The 19,899-nt window shown below is 45.8% G+C and overlaps 1 protein-coding gene across 1 annotated transcript in view; it reads left to right on the top strand.

Annotated features, from left to right (window-relative positions):
- Nucleotides 1-19,899, top strand: part of LOC144889770 (uncharacterized) — a 100,750-nt gene that overhangs the window by 32,944 nt on the left and 47,907 nt on the right. Inside the window, exons 2-3 of the mRNA XM_078770970.1 lie at nt 13,291-13,342; nt 13,758-13,865. Of these exons, the coding sequence (XP_078627096.1) occupies nt 13,296-13,342; nt 13,758-13,865 (155 nt within the window). The 5' untranslated portion in view covers nt 13,291-13,295. The remainder of the gene's footprint in view (nt 1-13,290; nt 13,343-13,757; nt 13,866-19,899) is intronic.

Genomic DNA, 19,899 nt, shown 5'->3' with positions numbered 1-19,899 from the left:
ATACAGGTGAACCACTTTTAGTTAACACCAAGTGCACCACAAGAAGAGCAAGAGACACCTGCAGGGTTAGGGGTTGTCGAATTTATTTTTATTCCAATGAACAATGGTGACTGCACCGATTGGTGGTGGGGTGGTGCTTTTGATGCTGGGAAAGGGTGCTCTGCACGTTATTAAAGGCCGTCGGCCACAGAGCACTCGTGGGTTGGTGTATCGATGCTGGCAAGCGCGCTCTCTCTATGCATAACATCTGCATGTGTTCCTCCAAAAACAGGTCCTGGATCGTAGTGTAAATAGCAGCGTAGTCGTGTAAATAATGCTCACTACCGGCTGTATGTTTAGTTTGAGAATTCTTTCCGGATTCGGTTATCCTGTGGGTGTGTTTCTGTGAGGAGAAGGGTGCAACGTCGCAGGGGGACATATTTACTCATTTGTGAATATCTGTAAAACTGTCGCACTCAGGGTAGAGTTAATAGTAGAGGGAACTACATTGCGTGCCACACTAAAGTAGGTAAAAATTTATCGGGTCGGGACGCCCCGAGGGTAGAGAAGGGTGCAATGTTGCGAATATGGAATTTGGCCTCCATATCCGCTTGTAAATATTCCCCTATTTCTCCAATACTCCCCAACTTTCCCCAATCCCCCATTCCCTAGTCCCATTGCATGTAAATAACAATCAGTAGAGCCGACCTTCCCCTTATTCCCCCATTAAATGTCGTGCCCAGGTCCACCGCACCACACGTAGACAACTTTCGGACATCTTGCTAGTTATTCTTAATCTATGTCAGTTAAGGACTCGTTTCCATTAATTATGACTCTTCGTTGCACCAGAATGTGATTATATGGCATCAGTAGTGAGTTTAGGACCTTTCCCATACCTCCTTCCATCTTCTTCCCCAACAATTACAACAACAACAGAGGAGATGGCGGCGGAGCGGGGGAGGATGCGTCCTCACACCGGCTCGATTAGCGCCATTGACCACGCGCTCCACGGGGTTACCACGGAGGGGCTGGCTGTCAGCTCCTCCTCAAGGGCGGAGCCTGGTAACCCCCCGCACCCAATCAGAAGGGCGGACCGATTCCAGCTGGGGCGGCGCTAGCGAGCCGAGGGCGTGTCACTCCCCGCCGGATATACGCGGCCACGTAGCGGACGTGACGTCAGATGCGCCCCCAGCTAGAGAAAGACGGACCTGCGAGCGCTGAAACAGATGCGCCTGAGTTTGGAGAGGCCTGAGAAAGAACGTCACCTCTGAGCGCTGCGACGAGACCTCCCCGCATCTCTGGACCGAACCGTGTACCCTGCTTTGAGCCAAGAGTGCACCTTGAGCCATCGATACCCGCTTTCCTGCCATCAACCCCCGTGTGAGTCAGCCGTTGTCCCGTTTGTCTGTCGTCTGTCCGGGGTTAATATAAGATTGTGTCTAAGTGCTTGTCTTTCTATGTTGTACCTCTCGTCCCTGTAATCTGACCTTCCGCACGAATATAATCTCCTCCGGAGGTCTTGAGAACCGTATCCCTGGTGTCTGTCATTATAATTCAGCCGTGTGTCTTCTTTTTCCTTATTGAGCCAGCGTGGCGCGGCTTCGTCAACGTTCGAGTACAATCGGGTAATTTGTGCGGACACGACGGCCATTCCGCTCGGCCCACCTTAACATCAAAGTCGTGTCTGTAACAATATATATATATATATTGTATTATATATATATATATATATATTGTTGTGGTTTTGAGTTTTGGTAACAGTTTGTATAATAAAGGTTAAATTTGCCCCTCATAGTTAGTCACACAAACAACATGTAGCCTCGCGATAGTGTAGTTTATCTCTTAGTATTTGTGAGCTTAGTCCTTTTCCTATGTTAGTTCTGCGTTGAGTAGCGTAAGGAGAATAGGTCCTTCTCCTACTTCCATTGCCTTATCCCGCCTCCCTAGCCTCATGCCTCTTTGTGCTGCCTTTGGTTCTTTTGGCGCGAATTAATACGAGGCAGGCCTAGGAGGGTTCGGGGCGGGACCGAATGAGGGCAGCAGAGGAGCTGACGGTAAGCGCGAGCCGCCAATCAGGGCTCAGAGGGTGTGGCGGCAGCACTGCGTCACAGGGCGTGGTTGGAAGGTTCGAGAAGGTTCGGGGCGTGGAGATATAAGCCGTTGCGCAAAGCCACCAGCAGTTGAGTCGAGCAAGAGTGCGCGGTGAGTTACAGAGTGCGGTGAGCAGTGGAGTTCGAGCAGCAATTGAGGTACGAGGACTGAGTTGGCATTGAGTGGAGAAAGACGCGAATGAACCAGGATACGCACTCATATGAATGTGACGCTCGGTTGAGTTTGAAGCCGAGCCGTTATAGTGCATTTAGTTACGCGAGTGATAACGCGCTGTGTAACCGCCAGCCGTGCTGAGAGATGCGTACTTTTCCTTCCTACCTCATCGGCTGCCTTTTGTTCGGGAGACGCGCTATGACGATCCTTCCACTGCCTGCGTGCCTTCTTCACGGGACGTGCTGGGACCGTGGAGAGCCGGACGGGGCCGTTCCTGGATGACGACTTCGGCGCGTTTGGCCTGAACATCAACCTGCCTGCAATTCCCTGTGTGAGTGTGACAGGCCCGAGTCTGGGAGTGGGAGTTAAGAATAAGACTGTTTAAGTGCTGCTCCATGTCTCTGCGTCTACCGATAATTGTACATACGTGTGGGAATAATAATTAAACCTGTGTTCTTCCTTCCATTCGATCGTTCTCGTGTTTTCCTCATTGACTAAGCGTGGTACAAGTAGAATCGCTCGGATCAGGTTCCACTACTAGAAAACTGCACGGACCACGTGGTACTCAATCCGCTCGGTGTACCAAAATCACACGTGGCTCGTGCGAGGCTTGCTTCCCCGCTTCCGTGGCGGCGTAGGGATTTAGGTACGAGCGAGTCTTGGTCCCGAAACCCTACCTTGCGTTTGCCCGGAAGAGGCGTTTCAAGTCTCTCGGTTCTGCCAAGCCCAGAAATAACAAGGGGCTTAATCCCCCTTGGTAAGGGGAAGAAGGGCGGCGGAAAACCGTGACAATATATATATATATATATATATATATATATATATATATATACATACACTATACAGTCACGTGAAAAAGTAAGTACACCCCATGTAAAGTTTTGACTTTTTCAACATATTTCAACATACAGCTATTTGATCTTCATTTCTACAATATTGAAAGACAAAGGTGATATAATACAACAAATATCATGAAACATTTACAATTTGTAGTCCATTGTATAATTTAAATAAACATAAATGCAAATTTCGCATGTGGAAAAAGTAAGTACAGCCTTGGCTCCAATAGGTGGTATTGCCCCCTTTGGCAGAAACAACCTCAAGGAGGCGTTTCTTATAACTGTCTACCAGTCTCTGACATCGATTGGGAGAAATTTTTGCCCACTCCTCCATGCAGAATTCTTTCAGCTGTGCGATGTTTGAGGGGTTTCTTGCATGCACCGCTAGTTTCAAATCCCCCACAACATCTCGATGGGATTTAGATCCGGGCTTTGACTTGGCCATTCCAGAACCCTCCATTTCTTTCTTTTGAGCCATTCCTTGGTGGATTTACTGGTATGTTTAGTGTCATTGTCATGTTGCAAGGTCCACCTTCGGTTGAGCTTCAACTTCTCTGACAGATGGCCTCACATTATCCTCAAGCACCCTCTGGTACAATGAAGAATTCATAGTGGATTCCATGGTGGTGAGCTGCCCAGGCCCTGATACAGCAAAGCTGCCCCAAACCATAATATTTCCACCACCATGCTTTACAGTTGGTATCAGGTTCTTGTGGTGAAATGCTGTCTTTGGTTTTCGCCAAACATGTCTTCTGGTACTGTGGCCAAATAGCTCTACCTTTGACTCATCTGTCCAGAGCACATTGTTCCAGAAGTGCTGGTCTTTGCCTCGGTGTTCATTGGAAACTTTATTCTTGCCCTGATGTTCTTTCTGGACAGCAAAGGTTTCCTCCTGGCACACCTCCCATGTAGATCAAATTTGTGCAGCCTCTTTCTAATGGTAGACTCATGCACTTTGACATCAACAGTGGCAAGAGCTACCTGTAGGTCCCGTGATGACATTCTGGGGTTCTTAGAGAATTCTTTCAGCATCTTGCGCTCTGCTCTCGGGCAGAACTTGCTGGGGCGGCCTGGCCTGAACAAGTTGGCAGTTGTTTGGAATCTTCTCCACTTGTAGATGATCTTCCGGACAGTCGAATGATTGATTTCAAATTGTTTGGATATCTTTTTAAATCCCTTCCCAGACTCGTAGGCATCTATAACCTTCTTTCTGAAGGCCTCAGAGAGCTCTTTTGATCTAGGCATGGTGACGCCGCACACTTCAACAACAAAGAGCAAACCAAACTAAATGTCTGAGGTTTAAATAAGACCGGTTCCTCCAAGATCCTCTCTAACGATGTTCTAATCATTTGCACCTGAGCTGGTGCACCTGATTCTAATTTTAGGTATTTGAAGTAGTGATAAATGTCGGGGTGTACTTACTTTTCCACATGCGAAATTTGTATTTATGTTTATCTAAATTATACAATGGACGACAAAATGTAAATGTTTCATGTGTATATATATATACATATATATATATATATATATATATATATATATATATATATATATATATATATATATATATATATATATATATATATATATACGTATATATATATATACGTATATATATATATACGTATATATATATATACGTATATATATATATATATATATATATATATATATATATATATATATATATATATATATATATATATATATATATATATATATATATATATATATATATACATACGTATATATAGATACATACATATATATATATATATATATATATATATATATTGTATATATTGTATATACGTGTGTATATATGTATATACGTGTGTATATATGTATAGCGGGATACAAGATGTAAACTGTTCAGCCTGGCGGAGTTATGTGCTCTATACTGAGTGGCATTAGTTGGTGTATGTTAAATATCTCACATTGTCTTTAGCGAAGAGTATGTAAGTTATTAGCAGCACCCGAAACAAATTCCAAATTCCTGCACACTCATTCGAGTATCCTTGCATCAGAGTGGTGACCCTTCCCATCCATAACCTCTGCCAAAGAAACTGCGTACATATTATACAGCAGAACGGATGGTATAGAGCTTGCTCTATCAATAATAATGAAATGCCTGGAATGAAATATATATCTACGTTATAATACATCCTGCACATGTATATGTACATATCGATATATATATATATATCAACGAACATAACAGCGTGACGAGCGCTGTCCCGATCTCCTGTGGACCGAAGTCCTAGACCAAAGCGTCACCTCCGACCCAAAGGGTCTTCTGGAGGCTTCAGCCCGGCCACTCTGTCAACAGACAGAGATTTATTCATTGGTCCCCATTGGCTAAACATCAAGCAGAGCCGCCAATCCAGATTTCGGGCTTATTGACTGTTTTAGGGCCCCAGTCAAGGCCTGCCTTTTTTGCTTGTGAAAAAAGGTAAAAAGTCAAACATTCGAACAGCCTCGGACGTGCACCTTGACCCCATGGCCAAGGCACAACGTCAACAAGGCTGTCCCCATAACAATACACATGCGCCTCAACCCCGAGGGGGAAGCACATGGTAATTCAAACACATGCATCATGCCCCCGAAGGGCCACAATGCATGGTCATACAATTGGGACCACTCCTCTTAATAGGAGTAAGACCCCTTAATCCACCAGCAGGGCATTACTCCTGCCAGGTCCGATTTGCATGCAGGTCTACCGACTGTTTTAGGGCCCCAGTCAAGGCCTGCCTTTTTTGCTTGTGAAAAAAGGTAAAAAGTCAAACATTCGAACAGCCTCGGACGTGCACCTTGACCCCATGGCCAAGGCACAACGTCAACAAGGCTGTCCCCATAACAATACACATGCGCCTCAACCCCGAGGGGGAAGCACATGGTCATTCAAACACATGCATCAATGCATCATGCCCCCGAAGGGCCACAATGCATGGTCATACAATTGGGACCACTCCTCTTAATAGGAGTAAGACCCCTTAATCCACCAGCAGGGCATTACTCCTGCCAGGTCCGATTTGCATGCAGGTCTACCGACTGTTTTAGGGCCCCAGTCAAGGCCTGCCTTTTTTGCTTGTGAAAAAAGGTAAAAAGTCAAACATTCGAACAGCCTCGGACGTGCACCTTGACCCCATGGCCAAGGCACAACGTCAACAAGGCTGTCCCCATAACAATACACATGCGCCTCAACCCCGAGGGGGAAGCACATCGTCATTCAAACACATGCATCATGCCCCCGAAGGGCCACAATGCATGGTCATACAATTGGGACCACTCCTCTTAATAGGAGTAAGACCCCTTAATCCACCAGCAGGGCATTACTCCTGCCAGGTCCGATTTGCATGCAGGTCTACCGACTGTTTTAGGGCCCCAGTCAGGGCCTGCCTTTTTTGCTTGTGAAAAAAGGTAAAAAGTCAAACATTCGAACAGCCTCGGACGTGCACCTTGACCCCATGGCCAAGGCACAACGTCAACAAGGCTGTCCCCATAACAATACACATGCGCCTCAACCCCGAGGGGGAAGCACATGGTCATTCAAACACATGCATCATGCCCCCGAAGGGCCACAATGCATGGTCATACAATTGGGACCACTCCTCTTAATAGGAGTAAGACCCCTTAATCCACCAGCAGGGCATTACTCCTGCCAGGTCCGATTTGCATGCAGGTCTACCGACTGTTTTGGGGCCACAGCTAAGGCCTGCCTTTTTTGCTTGTGAAAAAAGGTAAAAAGTCAAACATTTGAACAGCCTCGGACGTGCACCTTGACCCCATGGTCAAGGCACAACGCAACAAGGCTGTCCCAATAACAATACACATGCGCCTCAACCCCAAGGGGGAAGCGCATGGTCATTCAAACACATGCATCATGCCCCCGAGGGGCCACAATGCATGGTCATTCAATTGGGACCACTCCTCTCAATAGGAGTAAGACCCCTTAATCCACTGACAGGGCATTACTCCTGTCAGGTACGATTTGCACCCGTTTTAGGGCCCCGGGCAGGGCCTGCCTTTTTTACACGAAAAAAGGTAAAAAGTCAAACATTTGAACAGCCTTGGACGTGCACCTTGACCCCATGGTCAAGGCACATCGTCAACAAGGCTGTCCCCATAACAATACACATGCGCCTCAACCCCGAGGGGGAAGCGCATGGTCATTCAAACGCATGCATCATGCCCCCCGAAGGGCCACAATGCATGGTCATACAATTGGGACCACTCCTCTTAATAGGAGTGAGCCCCCTTAATCCACCGGCAGGGCATTACTCCTGCCAGGTCCGATTTGCATGCAGTTCTTTATACCTGTTTTGGGGCCACAGGGAAGCCCTGCCTTTTTTACTATGAAAAAAGGTAAAAAGTCAAACATTTGAACAGCCTTGGACGTGCACCTTGACCCCATGGTCAAGGCACATCGTCAACAAGGCTGTCCCCATAACAATACACATGCGCCTCAACCCCGAGGGGGAAGCGCATGGTCATTCAAACGCATGCATCATGCCCCCCGAAGGGCCACAATGCATGGTCATACAATTGGGACCACTCCTCTTAATAGGAGTGAGACCCCTTAATCCACCGGCAGGGCATTACTCCTGCCAGGTCCGATTTGCATGCAGTTCTTTATACCTGTTTTGGGGGCCACAGGGAAGCCCTGCCTTTTTTTACTATGAAAAAAGGTAAAAAGTCAAACATTTGAACAGCCTTGGACGTGCACCTTGACCCCATGGTCAAGGCACAACGTCAACAAGGCTGTCCCCATAACAATACACATGCGCCTCAACCCCGAGGGGGAAGCGCATGGTCATTCAAACGCATGCATCATGCCCCCCGAAGGGCCACAATGCATGGTCATACAGTTGGGACCACTCCTCTTAATAGGAGTGAGACCCCTTAATCCACCGGCAGGGCATTACTCCTGCCAGGTCCGATTTATATGCAGTTTTATTTACCTGTATTGGGGGCCACAGGGAAGCCCTGCCTTTTTTACTATGAAAAAAGGTAAAAAGTCAAACATTTGAACAGCCTTGGACGTGCACCTTGACCCCATGGTCAAGGCACAACGTCAACAAGGCTGTCCCCATAACAATACACATGCGCCTCAACCCCGAGGGGGAAGCGCATGGTCATTCAAACGCATGCATCATGCCCCCCGAAGGGCCACAATGCATGGTCATACAGGTGGGACCACTCCTCTTAATAGGAGTGAGACCCCTTAATCCACCAGCAGGGAATTACTCCTGCCAGGTCCGATTTGCATGCAGTTCTTTGCTTCGGCGTTTAGGGCCCGCACGAGAAGGCCTGCCTTTTTTGCCTGAAAAAAGGTAAAAAGTCAAACATTTGAACAGCCTTGGACATGCACCTTGACCCCATGGTCAAGGCACATCGTCAACAAGGCTGTCCCCATAACAATACACATGCGCCTCAACCCCGAGGGGGAAGCGCATGGTCATTCAAACGCATGCATCATGCCCCCGGAGGGCCACAATGCATGGTCATACAGGTGGGACCACTCCTCTTAATAGGAGTGAGACCCCTTAATCCACCGGCAGGGAATTACTCCTGCCAGGTCCGATTTGCATGCAGTACTTGTGCAACGTTTTGGGCCCGCCGCGAAGGCCTGCCTTTTTTACAGTGAAAAAAGGTAAAAAGTCAAACATTTGAACAGCCTTGGACGTGCACCTTGACCCCATGGTCAAGGCACATCGTCAACAAGGCTGTCCCCATAACAATACACATGCGCCTCAACCCCGAGGGGGAAGCGCATGGTCATTCAAACGCATGCATCATGCCCCCGAAGGGCCACAATGCATGGTCATACAGGTGGGACCACTCCTCTTAATAGGAGTGAGACCCCTTAATCCACCGGCAGGGTATTACTCCTGCCAGGTCCGATTTGCATGCAGTACTTGTGCAACGTTTTGGGCCCGCCGCGAAGGCCTGCCTTTTTTACAGTGAAAAAAGGTAAAAAGTCAAACATTTGAACAGCCTTGGACGTGCACCTTGACCCCATGGTCAAGGCACAACGTCAACAAGGCTGTCCCCATAACAATACACATGCGCCTCAACCCCGAGGGGGAAGCGCATGGTCATTCAAACGCATGCATCATGCCCCCCGAAGGGCCACAATGCATGGTCATACAGTTGGGACCACTCCTCTTAATAGGAGTGAGACCCCTTAATCCACCGGCAGGGCATTACTCCTGCCAGGTCCGATTTGCATGCAGTTATTTGCCTCGCGTTTAGGGCCCGCACGAGAAGGCCTGCCTTTTTTACACTGAAAAAAGGTAAAAAGTCAAACATTTGAACAGCCTTGGACGTGCACCTTGACCCCATGGTCAAGGCACATCGTCAACAAGGCTGTCCCCATAACAATACACATGCGCCTCAACCCCGAGGGGGAAGCGCATGGTCATTCAAACGCATGCATCATGCCCCCGAAGGGCCACAATGCATGGTCATACAATTGGGACCACTCCTCTTAATAGGAGTGAGACCCCTTAATCCACCGGCAGGGAATTACTCCTGCCAGGTCCGATTTGCATGCAGTTTTTTTTCCCTGTATTGGGGGCCACAGGGAAGCCCTGCCTTTTTGTACAAGAAAAAAGGCAAAAAGTCAAACATTTGAACAGCCTTGGACGTGCACCTTGACCCCATGGTCAAGGCACATCGTCAACAAGGCTGTCCCCATAACAATACACATGCGCCTCAACCCCGAGGGGGAAACGCATGGTCATTCAAACGCATGCATCATGCCCCCCAAAGGGCCACAATGCATGGTCATACAGTTGGGACCACTCCTCTTAATAGGAGTGAGACCCCTTAATCCACCGGCAGGGCATTACTCCTGCCAGGTCCGATTTGCATGCAGTTTTATTTACCTGTATTGGGGGCCACAGGGAAGCCCTGCCTTTTTTACTATGAAAAAAGGTAAAAAGTCAAACATTTGAACAGCCTTGGACGTGCACCTTGACCCATGGTCAAGGCACAACGTCAACAAGGCTGTCCCCATAACAATACACATGCGCCTCAACCCCTAGGGGGAAGCGCATGGTCATTCAAACGCATGCATCATGCCCCCCGAAGGGCCACAATGCATGGTCATACAGTTGGGACCACTCCTCTTAATAGGAGTGAGACCCCTTAATCCACCGGCAGGGTATTACTCCTGCCAGGTCCGATTTGCATGCAGTACTTATTTACCTGTATTGGGGGCCACAGGGAAGCCCTGCCTTTTTTACTATGAAAAAAGGTAAAAAGTCAAACATTTGAACAGCCTTGGACGTGCACCTTGACCCCATGGTCAAGGCACAACGTCAACAAGGCTGTCCCAATAACAATACACATGCGCCTCAACCCCGAGGGGGAAACGCATGGTCATTCAAACGCATGCATCATGCCCCCCGAAGGGCCACAATGCATGGTCATACAGTTGGGACCACTCCTCTTAATAGGAGTGCGTTTTAGGGCCCCGGACAGGGCCTGCCTTTTTTACAAAGAAAAAAGGTAAAAAGTCAAACATTTGAACAGCCTTGGACGTGCACCTTGACCCCATGGTCAAGGCACATCGTCAACAAGGCTGTCCCCATAACAATACACATGCGCCTCAACCCCGAGGGGGAAGCGCATGGTCATTCAAACGCATGCATCATGCCCCCGAAGGGCCACAATGCATGGTCATACAGGTGGGACCACTCCTCTTAATAGGAGTGAGACCCCTTAATCCACCGGCAGGGTATTACTCCTGCCAGGTCCGATTTGCATGCAGTTTTATTTACCGCCAGAGGGCGGCACACTGCAAAAAATCTAACCAATGAGGACCAAAATCGTCTATTAAGATGATCAAGGCACCTCCTAGCTTTAATGGTGAGCACCAGCCACGAATTATGTCTCACACGGTAAATACCGCATAACCCGCAAGGAACCAACAGCCTGTCTGCCACACAGATTGATCACCTAAAAATAAGCAATTGATGTCATAAATGTTTATAAAGCAGTCCGTGACATGTGGTTTGTCGATAACCGTTTGTCGATAAGATAAAAATAAGATAATATTTTTAGGTTCAAATAAACATACTCATCCACCATTGATGCATACACATTCCTTCAAGGTGAACAACACATCCGCAGATGGCGCAGACCCATCGGCCGATGGGTCTGCATTGTCATTTCTCGTGCATCCACAGATGGGTCAGACCCATCGGCCGATGGGACCGATCCACAGATGGGTTCCAACATATATATATATGTGTATATATAATGATATATACTGTTTATATATATATAAATTCAGAACACCTGGTCACAAGTGTCCCTCACTGACCGGGTCCTCAGCATCATCCCGTTTCGGCCCTTCAACCTCGATACGGTCAGCTAAGGTGGACCAGCAGGGGGACATACGCCTCCACATGCAGCAGCAACACCTGGATGCGTACATACCCCCACCCCCAGCCAGTGAGAACACAGACTACAACAACAAAACCGCCTCAACAAATAAATATATGTGATTATATATTGTTGCGGATTCGGGGTCGGCACTCCCGTTACCAAGGGGGGGGGGGGATAGGGTTAATCCCCTTGGCCTTTTAAGCTGGCCGATCCCCCAACCCTAGAAGTTATAACGCTCTTTCCGGTCGGGAGTAGCCACGGTGATGGGTCAATGAAGTCCCAAATACCTGAGTGCTACCCCTGGCCGTGAAGCAGGGAGATAACTCCTGCTCAGACCGCGGACAAGATGGAATTTGCCGAGCGGTTAGCAATCCGAAGCCCGAGCCGTTAGCGGTTGACTAACCTGATCCTGGGCGATTGCCGAAATCGTGCCACGTATATTCAATTGTGAAAAGACTAAGACGATCGGACAGAAGAAACCAAAGTAAGGAAGAACACAGGAATTTATTACCACAATAATTAAAGAGGAAACGGAAGGGTAAATGTACAAGGGAAGAAGAAGAAGCAGACACAGGGCAACCTTATACAGTCTTAATTATCCTTATACAGGGCAACCTTATACAGCGTGAGCCCAGGACAACACAAACAGACTTACACGAAAGGAGTAATGGTGGCAGGGAGGGAAGGTCCAAGCAGAAGCACGGCGTGGGCTCCGGCTCCGATCCATGCTCCACCCCGGTCCATGCTCCGGTTCTGATCCACGCTCCAGCTCCGCGGCGAAACCCGGCAGGTAGCGCTGCTCGTATATTGTTGCACGCGAGCGGACCTGACTTAGCGGGGTTCATATCTCGGGGAAGGTATTCAGCTTTCTCTCTCTCAACGTGCATAATGTGCTGCAGTTCAACAGAAGTCCCCGGCGCAGTCCGATACAGTTGGTCGCTCCCTGCGTAGTTCGTAATCATCAGCATCCCCCAGCGCAGTTCTAGGTAATCGAGCTCTCTTTTGGCACAGTTCGTATCAAGCAATGGTTCCCTGCGCAGTCCTTACATAATGGCCTCCCCTCGCGCAGTCCGTAATAGGGCTTCGCGCTCGCGCTTATATCTCGCGCGTTGAAATCAAGTCGCCTTCATAGGGCTACGCCCACTAGCGAGCTTACCTCAGCCCTGGTTGGTCGGCGAGGGCTCGCTGGCTCCACCTTTGATGATGAGTCGACGGGGGGGGGGGGGCACGCCTCCTCCCCGCGCTCCGCCCTTCTTCGCCAGCCTGACCGCGTGCGCAATGGCGTTTGATGCAGCGAATGCTGCTAGCAAGCAAGTGCTAAGGTGCGTAATAGCAAGAGAGAGACAACCCCCACCTGTAGGTGCGCATGATGGAGTAGCTTGGAGAGAGAGAGACAAACCCCGCCTGTAGGTGCGCATGATGGAGTAGCTTGGAGAGAGAGAGGCAAACCCCGCCTGTAGGTGCGCATTATGGAGTAGCTTGGAGAGAGAGAGATCAAAATGCACGGGATTGAAGGACCTATCGTATTTAATTAATGCAACGCAGAGTCAAACTATTGGAAACAGAGCCTTACCTGAAACACATACTAATGAACTAACTGAAAGGTTCCTATGGTGTCCTACGTGTTGTATATGGACTAATTAGGGTGCGACCTTTAACCTTTAGAAAATGGGAATATTTACAGGGAATTATTTACAGTGGATTATTATTTACAAGTGCCGGTTCTAAAAACCGTAACAATATATTATGCAATATAAATATACTGCATTTGGATTGTTTTCTGTTGTTTTCCTTGTTTCAACATTTCAAGGTACAATGAGGCGACACAAGTCTCTCAGAATTCCATCTCGTCTGACCACTAGGTAATGTTTCATTTGAACTTTCCTCAATCGCTTATCACCTCTAAGTTACTTTCACAAAACTACTCATTTTGCAGTGCACTCAGCCACATGTCCATTTTTACATGCACCCACATAACCACATTCATTTCCACACATTATTAAATCTCAATTTTTTATTTTTTCCCTGCCTACTTTCAACACTTACTCACTCAACCATGCACTCACACATTCACTCTCACCTACCTACTCACTGTCCTATTTGCACTAACTCACTCATGTACATTGCTCGCTATCCACACATTAAACCACTCATGCACCTATCGACTAACTCACCTTTCCGCCACCCACAAGTACATTGATTTTCTGTCGGCGTAAAATAATGAGCGTTTCTTCAAAGAGAGATTGCGATATTAAAGTGTGGAGACGTGTGTTTCAGAGATCCGAGTGATCTGCACAAAGAAAGGCTTAGACTGGAAAGGGAAACTCAAGGGCTCGAGGAAGAACTGCAAAAGCTTCAGCTCAACCTGAAGATCCCTCCAGAGATGTCAGTATGTCTGGGTTTCAGTGTCTTTATAACTCCCTGTAACACAATCCTATTTTGTACTGCTCTGTGTACGCTGTGAAAATGGTTGACTTTTTAAAATCTACATTGCATTTACCATTTCCAGCATTCGGGCTGACTCGCTAGGACAGCTCATATCTGGAAGAGAAATCTTAATTAGAAAATCATAAATGCCACTAACAAAAAAGCAATGGAAATAAGCCAAAATAGTTTTGTAACAGCAAATGGCATTTCTCAATTCATTCAGGATATCGTTGTAATTACAAATACAGTTGAAGAATATTGCCGTAGTATTTCCATTTCTAATTGGTAGATCTTTTTTATCATAAGCAGAATCGGCCTTAAACTCTCAAATATCGTTTGGGTTATATACTGGATGCCCATTTGATGTAGGTCAGCCTTTGGCCGAAGCATCTACCTTCATCTGTCCTCGGCTGACTTGATAATGATTATTGCTTGTGCCTCTTTCACATCATACTAAAATATGCATTTTGGTGTCTGTCTGTCTGTCTGTTTGACCGCAATGCATTTGGTCGTTACTTTTCCATTCTCAACCAAACTTGACAGGAGGACGAGGGGTCACACAATGGAGACTAGCAACTTCATTTGCCCACCTCCCCGAGGTTTTCCATCTTGGGCGAAATCCGTGTTAAGATATACAGATAACTTATTGTGACGCTTTTCCAACGCTGTTTCTAATAACAAAAGTTACGAGAACAGCACTCGGTGTGTGTATAATTGCGTCAGGCTGAACATTTTACGTTTTCTATCCCACTGATAGACAGCATCTGGATCTGGATCTGAACCAAAATCGAATTGGCTTGTTATTGTCACCTAACCAACTCATCCACCTCGTTGTGTCATAAATCGTCCACAACTTTTTGAAATATCATGCTGTATATAGTTTTTAGCCCAATCTCTCAATGGCGAAGAATCTTACTTTCAAATATTTTTTAAATTTTGTATCCGATTTCTGATCTTCACCAAAATCAAATCAATTCGTCCTCGTCACACCCCCAACCTGTCCACCACGTTTTATCCAAATACGTCCACAACTTTCTGAGATACAGGGTGTTTCAAAAAGACCTGGATAACTTTGGTTATTTATATATTTAGAGCCACAAATGATACAACGATACCCTTTGGTTTATATCAGGTAGAAACTCAAAGTTTTGTGCACAACATCAATACACTTCAATATGAGCTCCGTTTGTCGTGCTCAGGACATCAAGGTGGTACGCGAGTTCTTGCCATGTTCGGCTCAGCATGTTTGCATCCACCAGTGTGTATGCAGCTGTGATTCGAGAAAGAAGATCCTGCAGGTCTTCCACCTTGGTGTTGTCGACAACATCTTTGACAAACCCTCACAGAAAAAAGATCAAGTGGGTTATGTCTGGTGATCGTGGAAACCAGGTCCGTCTCGGTCAATCCAGCGACCTGGAAATTTTTCATTCAGGACAGCTCGAACGCCAAAAGCCTAATGAGGGGCAGCACCGTCCTGTCGAAAAATTATATTGGGTTGCAGGTCTTCAATCTGTGGGAAGGAAAATCCTTCCAAAAAGTTCATGTAAATTGTTGAGGTCACTGTATCCTCCACAAAAAAACAGACCCACCAAGCGATCACGGAGAAGGTCACACCACACATTTTGACTGCCGCGTATGTGTTCAATGACCACGTCAGGGTTTTCAGAGCCCCAGATCCTCACATCATGCCAGTTGACCATCCCGGATACATGCATGCAAGCTTAGTCTGTGAGCGTGACCTTTTTCAGGTAATCTTTGTCATCCTCTATGCTACTGAGCATTTCCAAGACAAACGCCTTACAGTTGGGTCCGTCATTTGGTTTGAGTTCCTGCAGAATCTGCACCTTATAGGCCTAAAGCTTCAGTCTTTCATGCAAAATCCTGTGCATTGGTGGTTGGTAGTCCCAGTTCTCTGGATGCGCGACAGATTGATTTTCTGAAACTTGTTGAGATGATTCACACACTTAGTCAACGTCTGCTGCACTTTTGCTTGGTCGCCCGGTACTATTCTCTTTCTGACGACTTCCAGTCCCCTTAAACCCCCTGTTCCATTCTCTGATACTAGTCCGCGATGGCGGATTTATTCCATATATTGCGCGGAAATTAAGCTGAACTTGCATGTCGGATCTCGTCTCGATGAACCATTCGACACACTGAGCTTTCTCCGTGGTGTCACCATTTTATTACCTCCGCCAGCAAAGGTGGATGGAGGTTATGTTTTCACCCCTGTCTGTTTGTTTGTCTGTCTGTTTGTCCGTTTGTTTGTGAACAAAATATCTCAAAAAGTTGTGGACGGATTCAGACAAAATTTGGCAGAGATGTAGGGTATCTGAGAAGGACGAAATGATTAGATTTTGGTGAAGATCCGGATTCAGATCCGGCTCGTATAATTTATTAAGTGATTCTTCACCATCAGGAGATAGGGCCAAAAACGATACTTAGCAGGATATCTCAAAAAGTTATGCATGGTTTGGACGAAACTTGTTGGAAAGGTTCAGGTGAATGTAAGGTGAAAAAAATATTCTGTTCTTTCAAGTGAATGTAAAGGTAGATTCATCCATATCCTCAAAATGGATTTGAAACAAGTAGGCCATTGTGCACTTCGGCTGGCCGGATTGCCTGGAAGTATGCACCCTCGCCTCTAAGCTGTCCACCCTGTGTTCAAATCCCAACCCAGTTATAAACTGTCATCCCGGTGTTTCACAGGCAGGGTGATTCATCAACATGTGTCCCATCCTAAAGACGGATGTTAAACTGTGCGTCCGATCTGCCGGAATTAGTTGGTACGTTAAAGATCCCACAGTGTTATTAGTTAAGAGTATGTGAGTTATCGCTGTCACCAAGGCCAAATTACCAAATTCCCGCCCAAACTGCTTAGTCGCACATCCAGCCTGGTCATCCAGTTTGCGAAAGACTTGGGCCAAAAACATTCCCTGGCCAACCCCACAAGAACGAGAGAATATATTGTGGCCATTAAAGAAAGAAGAAGACTCGTACCTGGCCAAATTACAAAATCCTGGCAACAATCTGCGACGTCGTTGTGATTGAGTAAATCCTCAGCCATGAAATGTTCATGCCATTTCTTGGATGTTCGACGCAGAGCTCCGCCAGCAGGTTCTTGCATCGTCGACTCTGGCTTCCATTCGGAGAGGTGCTTGGTCCGTTAGCGAGCACTCCCTTGTGGATGTTAAACATTGCAAACTGCCTTCAGGGAAATAGTCCCTCATTGTGTTTCAGTTTGCTCACTAAAATTCTAATTTCTAGTTCCTGGTGCTCCGTATTTCCCATTTGTAGCACTGTCCACCACTGGTGTTAATGTGAACTTTAAAAGATCCATGACCATTGCACATTCTCCTTTTGGATAATGGTCCCTCCTTGGGTGAATAATTCAGTTTGGTTAAGGCTTTCTCCAGTCTTAATTAAGCCTTCCTTGTGACTGGTTACCTTCGCAAAAGCGGAAGGTTATGTTTTGATCGCTGTGTATTTATTTGTATGTCTGTGTGTGTGTATGTTAATCGCATAACTCAAAAAGTATTCAACCGAATTGCATGAAATTTGGTGGGATGATTGGTTATTATACGGGACACATTTGATTAGATTTTGGGAAACAGATTTGCTCAAATTCTGACTATTTTTAACTCGATCGTATTTCACTCAAAGTTATGAGCGACTGAAGAAGAAGATGTCCATCCAGGACGTCATCACTATAACGCGATCTCCCGCGATCATTTCAACCTCAAAAAAAATTATAATTGCAGATTTGACAATAGATGAGGCATATTAACAAACGAATGAAACAGATTTGCTCAAATTCTGACTATTTTTAACTCGATCGTATTTCACTCAAAGTTATGCGCGACTGAAGAAGAAGATGTCCATCCAGGACGTCATCACTATAACGCAATCTCCCGCGATCATTTCAACCTCAAAAAAAATTATAATTGCAGATTTGTCAAGAGATGAGGCATATTAACAAACGAATGAAACAGATTTGCTCAAATTCTGACTATTTTTAACTCGATCGTATTTCACTCAAAGTTATGAGCGACTGAAGAAGAGGATGTCCATCCAAGACGTCATCACTATAACGCGATCTCCCGCAATCATTTCAACCTCAAATGAAATTCAAATTGCAGATTTGTCAATCGGGGAGGCATATTAACAGACGAATGAAACAGATTTGCTCAAATTCTGATTTTTAAAAATCGATCGCATTTCACATAAAGTTTCACATCGCATACACTCCCATGCCAAGTACAGAACAGTAGCTGCGGCGAAGGTATGCGCTCTACCGAGTGCCCGGATTCTAGTTAATCTATGCATTATGCTATAATTATATGTCGGGTCTCAAAAACACATTAATCTTTTGCTGACCTTTCTTCTGTCTTTACTTGATTCCTAGCTTCTTTCGATTTATGATTTTGTCTCTACGTTTTGTTTTTACGATGTAAAGGGTTTTGTGTTATTAGCGCCCTTGTGTTTGTGGTCTCCTTTTTAAAAAAAACAAAATACTTGAGCTAAGGCTCGTAATGCACCTGACACAGTGACTGACACACACACACACACACACACACACACACACACACACACACACACACACACACATACTGACGAGACAAACGCATAACACAGCCACTGAGCTTGGGGGAAGTGCCGTCACTACCGTCACTTCCCAGGATACTCTCAAAAAATAATAACTAGAATCCGGGCACTCGGTAGAGCGCATACCTTCGCCGCAGCTACTGTTCTGTACTTGGCATGGGAGTGTATGCGATGTGAAACTTTATGTGAAATGCGATCGATTTTTAAAAATCAGAATTTGAGCAAATCTGTTTCATTCGTCTGTTAATATGCCTCCCCGATTGACAAATCTGCAATTTGAATTTCATTTGAGGTTGAAATGATTGCGGGAGATCGCGTTATAGTGATGACGTCTTGGATGGACATCCTCTTCTTCAGTCGCTCATAACTTTGAGTGAAATACGATCGAGTTAAAAATAGTCAGAATTTGAGCAAATCTGTTTCATTCGTTTGTTAATATGCCTCATCTCTTGACAAATCTGCAATTATAATTTTTTTTGAGGTTGAAATGATCGCGGGAGATTGCGTTATAGTGATGACGTCCTGGATGGACATCTTCTTCTTCAGTCGCGCATAACTTTGAGTGAAATACGATCGAGTTAAAAATAGTCAGAATTTGAGCAAATCTGTTTCATTCGTTTGTTAATATGCCTCATCTATTGTCAAATCTGCAATTATAATTTTTTTTGAGGTTGAAATGATCGCGGGAGATCGCGTTATAGTGATGACGTCCTGGATGGACATCTTCTTCTTCAGTCGCTCATAACTTTGAGTGAAATACGATCGAGTTAAAAATAGTCAGAATTTGAGCAAATCTGTTTCCCAAAATCTAATCAAATGTGTCCCGTATAATAACCAATCATCCCACCAAATTTCATGCAATTCGGTTGAATACTTTTTGAGTTATGCGATTAACATACACACACACAGACATACAAATAAATACACAGCGATCAAAACATAACCTTCCGCTTTTGCGAAGGTAATAATAAAAGAAAGTGCCTCCTTTGACTTTAAGTGAGGAGTATTTTTCCAGGTCGTAGAAGCAAAAATATAGAATTAACAGCTTTTTGGTATGACTGCATCTAGGCTTTAGGACCAGGTACATTTGTATTGCTTTGACAATTAGAACAGCACTCAGTCGAGCGCACACCTCCGCCAGGCTGAACAGTTTGTTTTGCATCCCACTGATAGGCCGGATCTGGACCTGAACCAAAATCTAATCAGCTTGTTCTTGTCACCTCACCAACTCATCCACCACGTTTATTCATAACTCATCCATAACTTATTAAAATATCATGTTATATATCCCTTTTCGCCCGATCTCTAAATGGTGAAGAATCACTTAAAAATCAAATTATTCTCGTATCCGAATCCATATTCAGATCTTCATAAAAATCGAAAAAAATTG

This window comes from Myxine glutinosa, chromosome 1, assembly GCF_964187855.1.
Source record: "Myxine glutinosa chromosome 1, kmMyxGlut1.1, whole genome shotgun sequence".
NCBI classification, from domain to species: domain Eukaryota; kingdom Metazoa; phylum Chordata; class Myxini; order Myxiniformes; family Myxinidae; genus Myxine; species Myxine glutinosa.
This window is presented reverse-complemented; position numbering and strand designations above follow the sequence as displayed.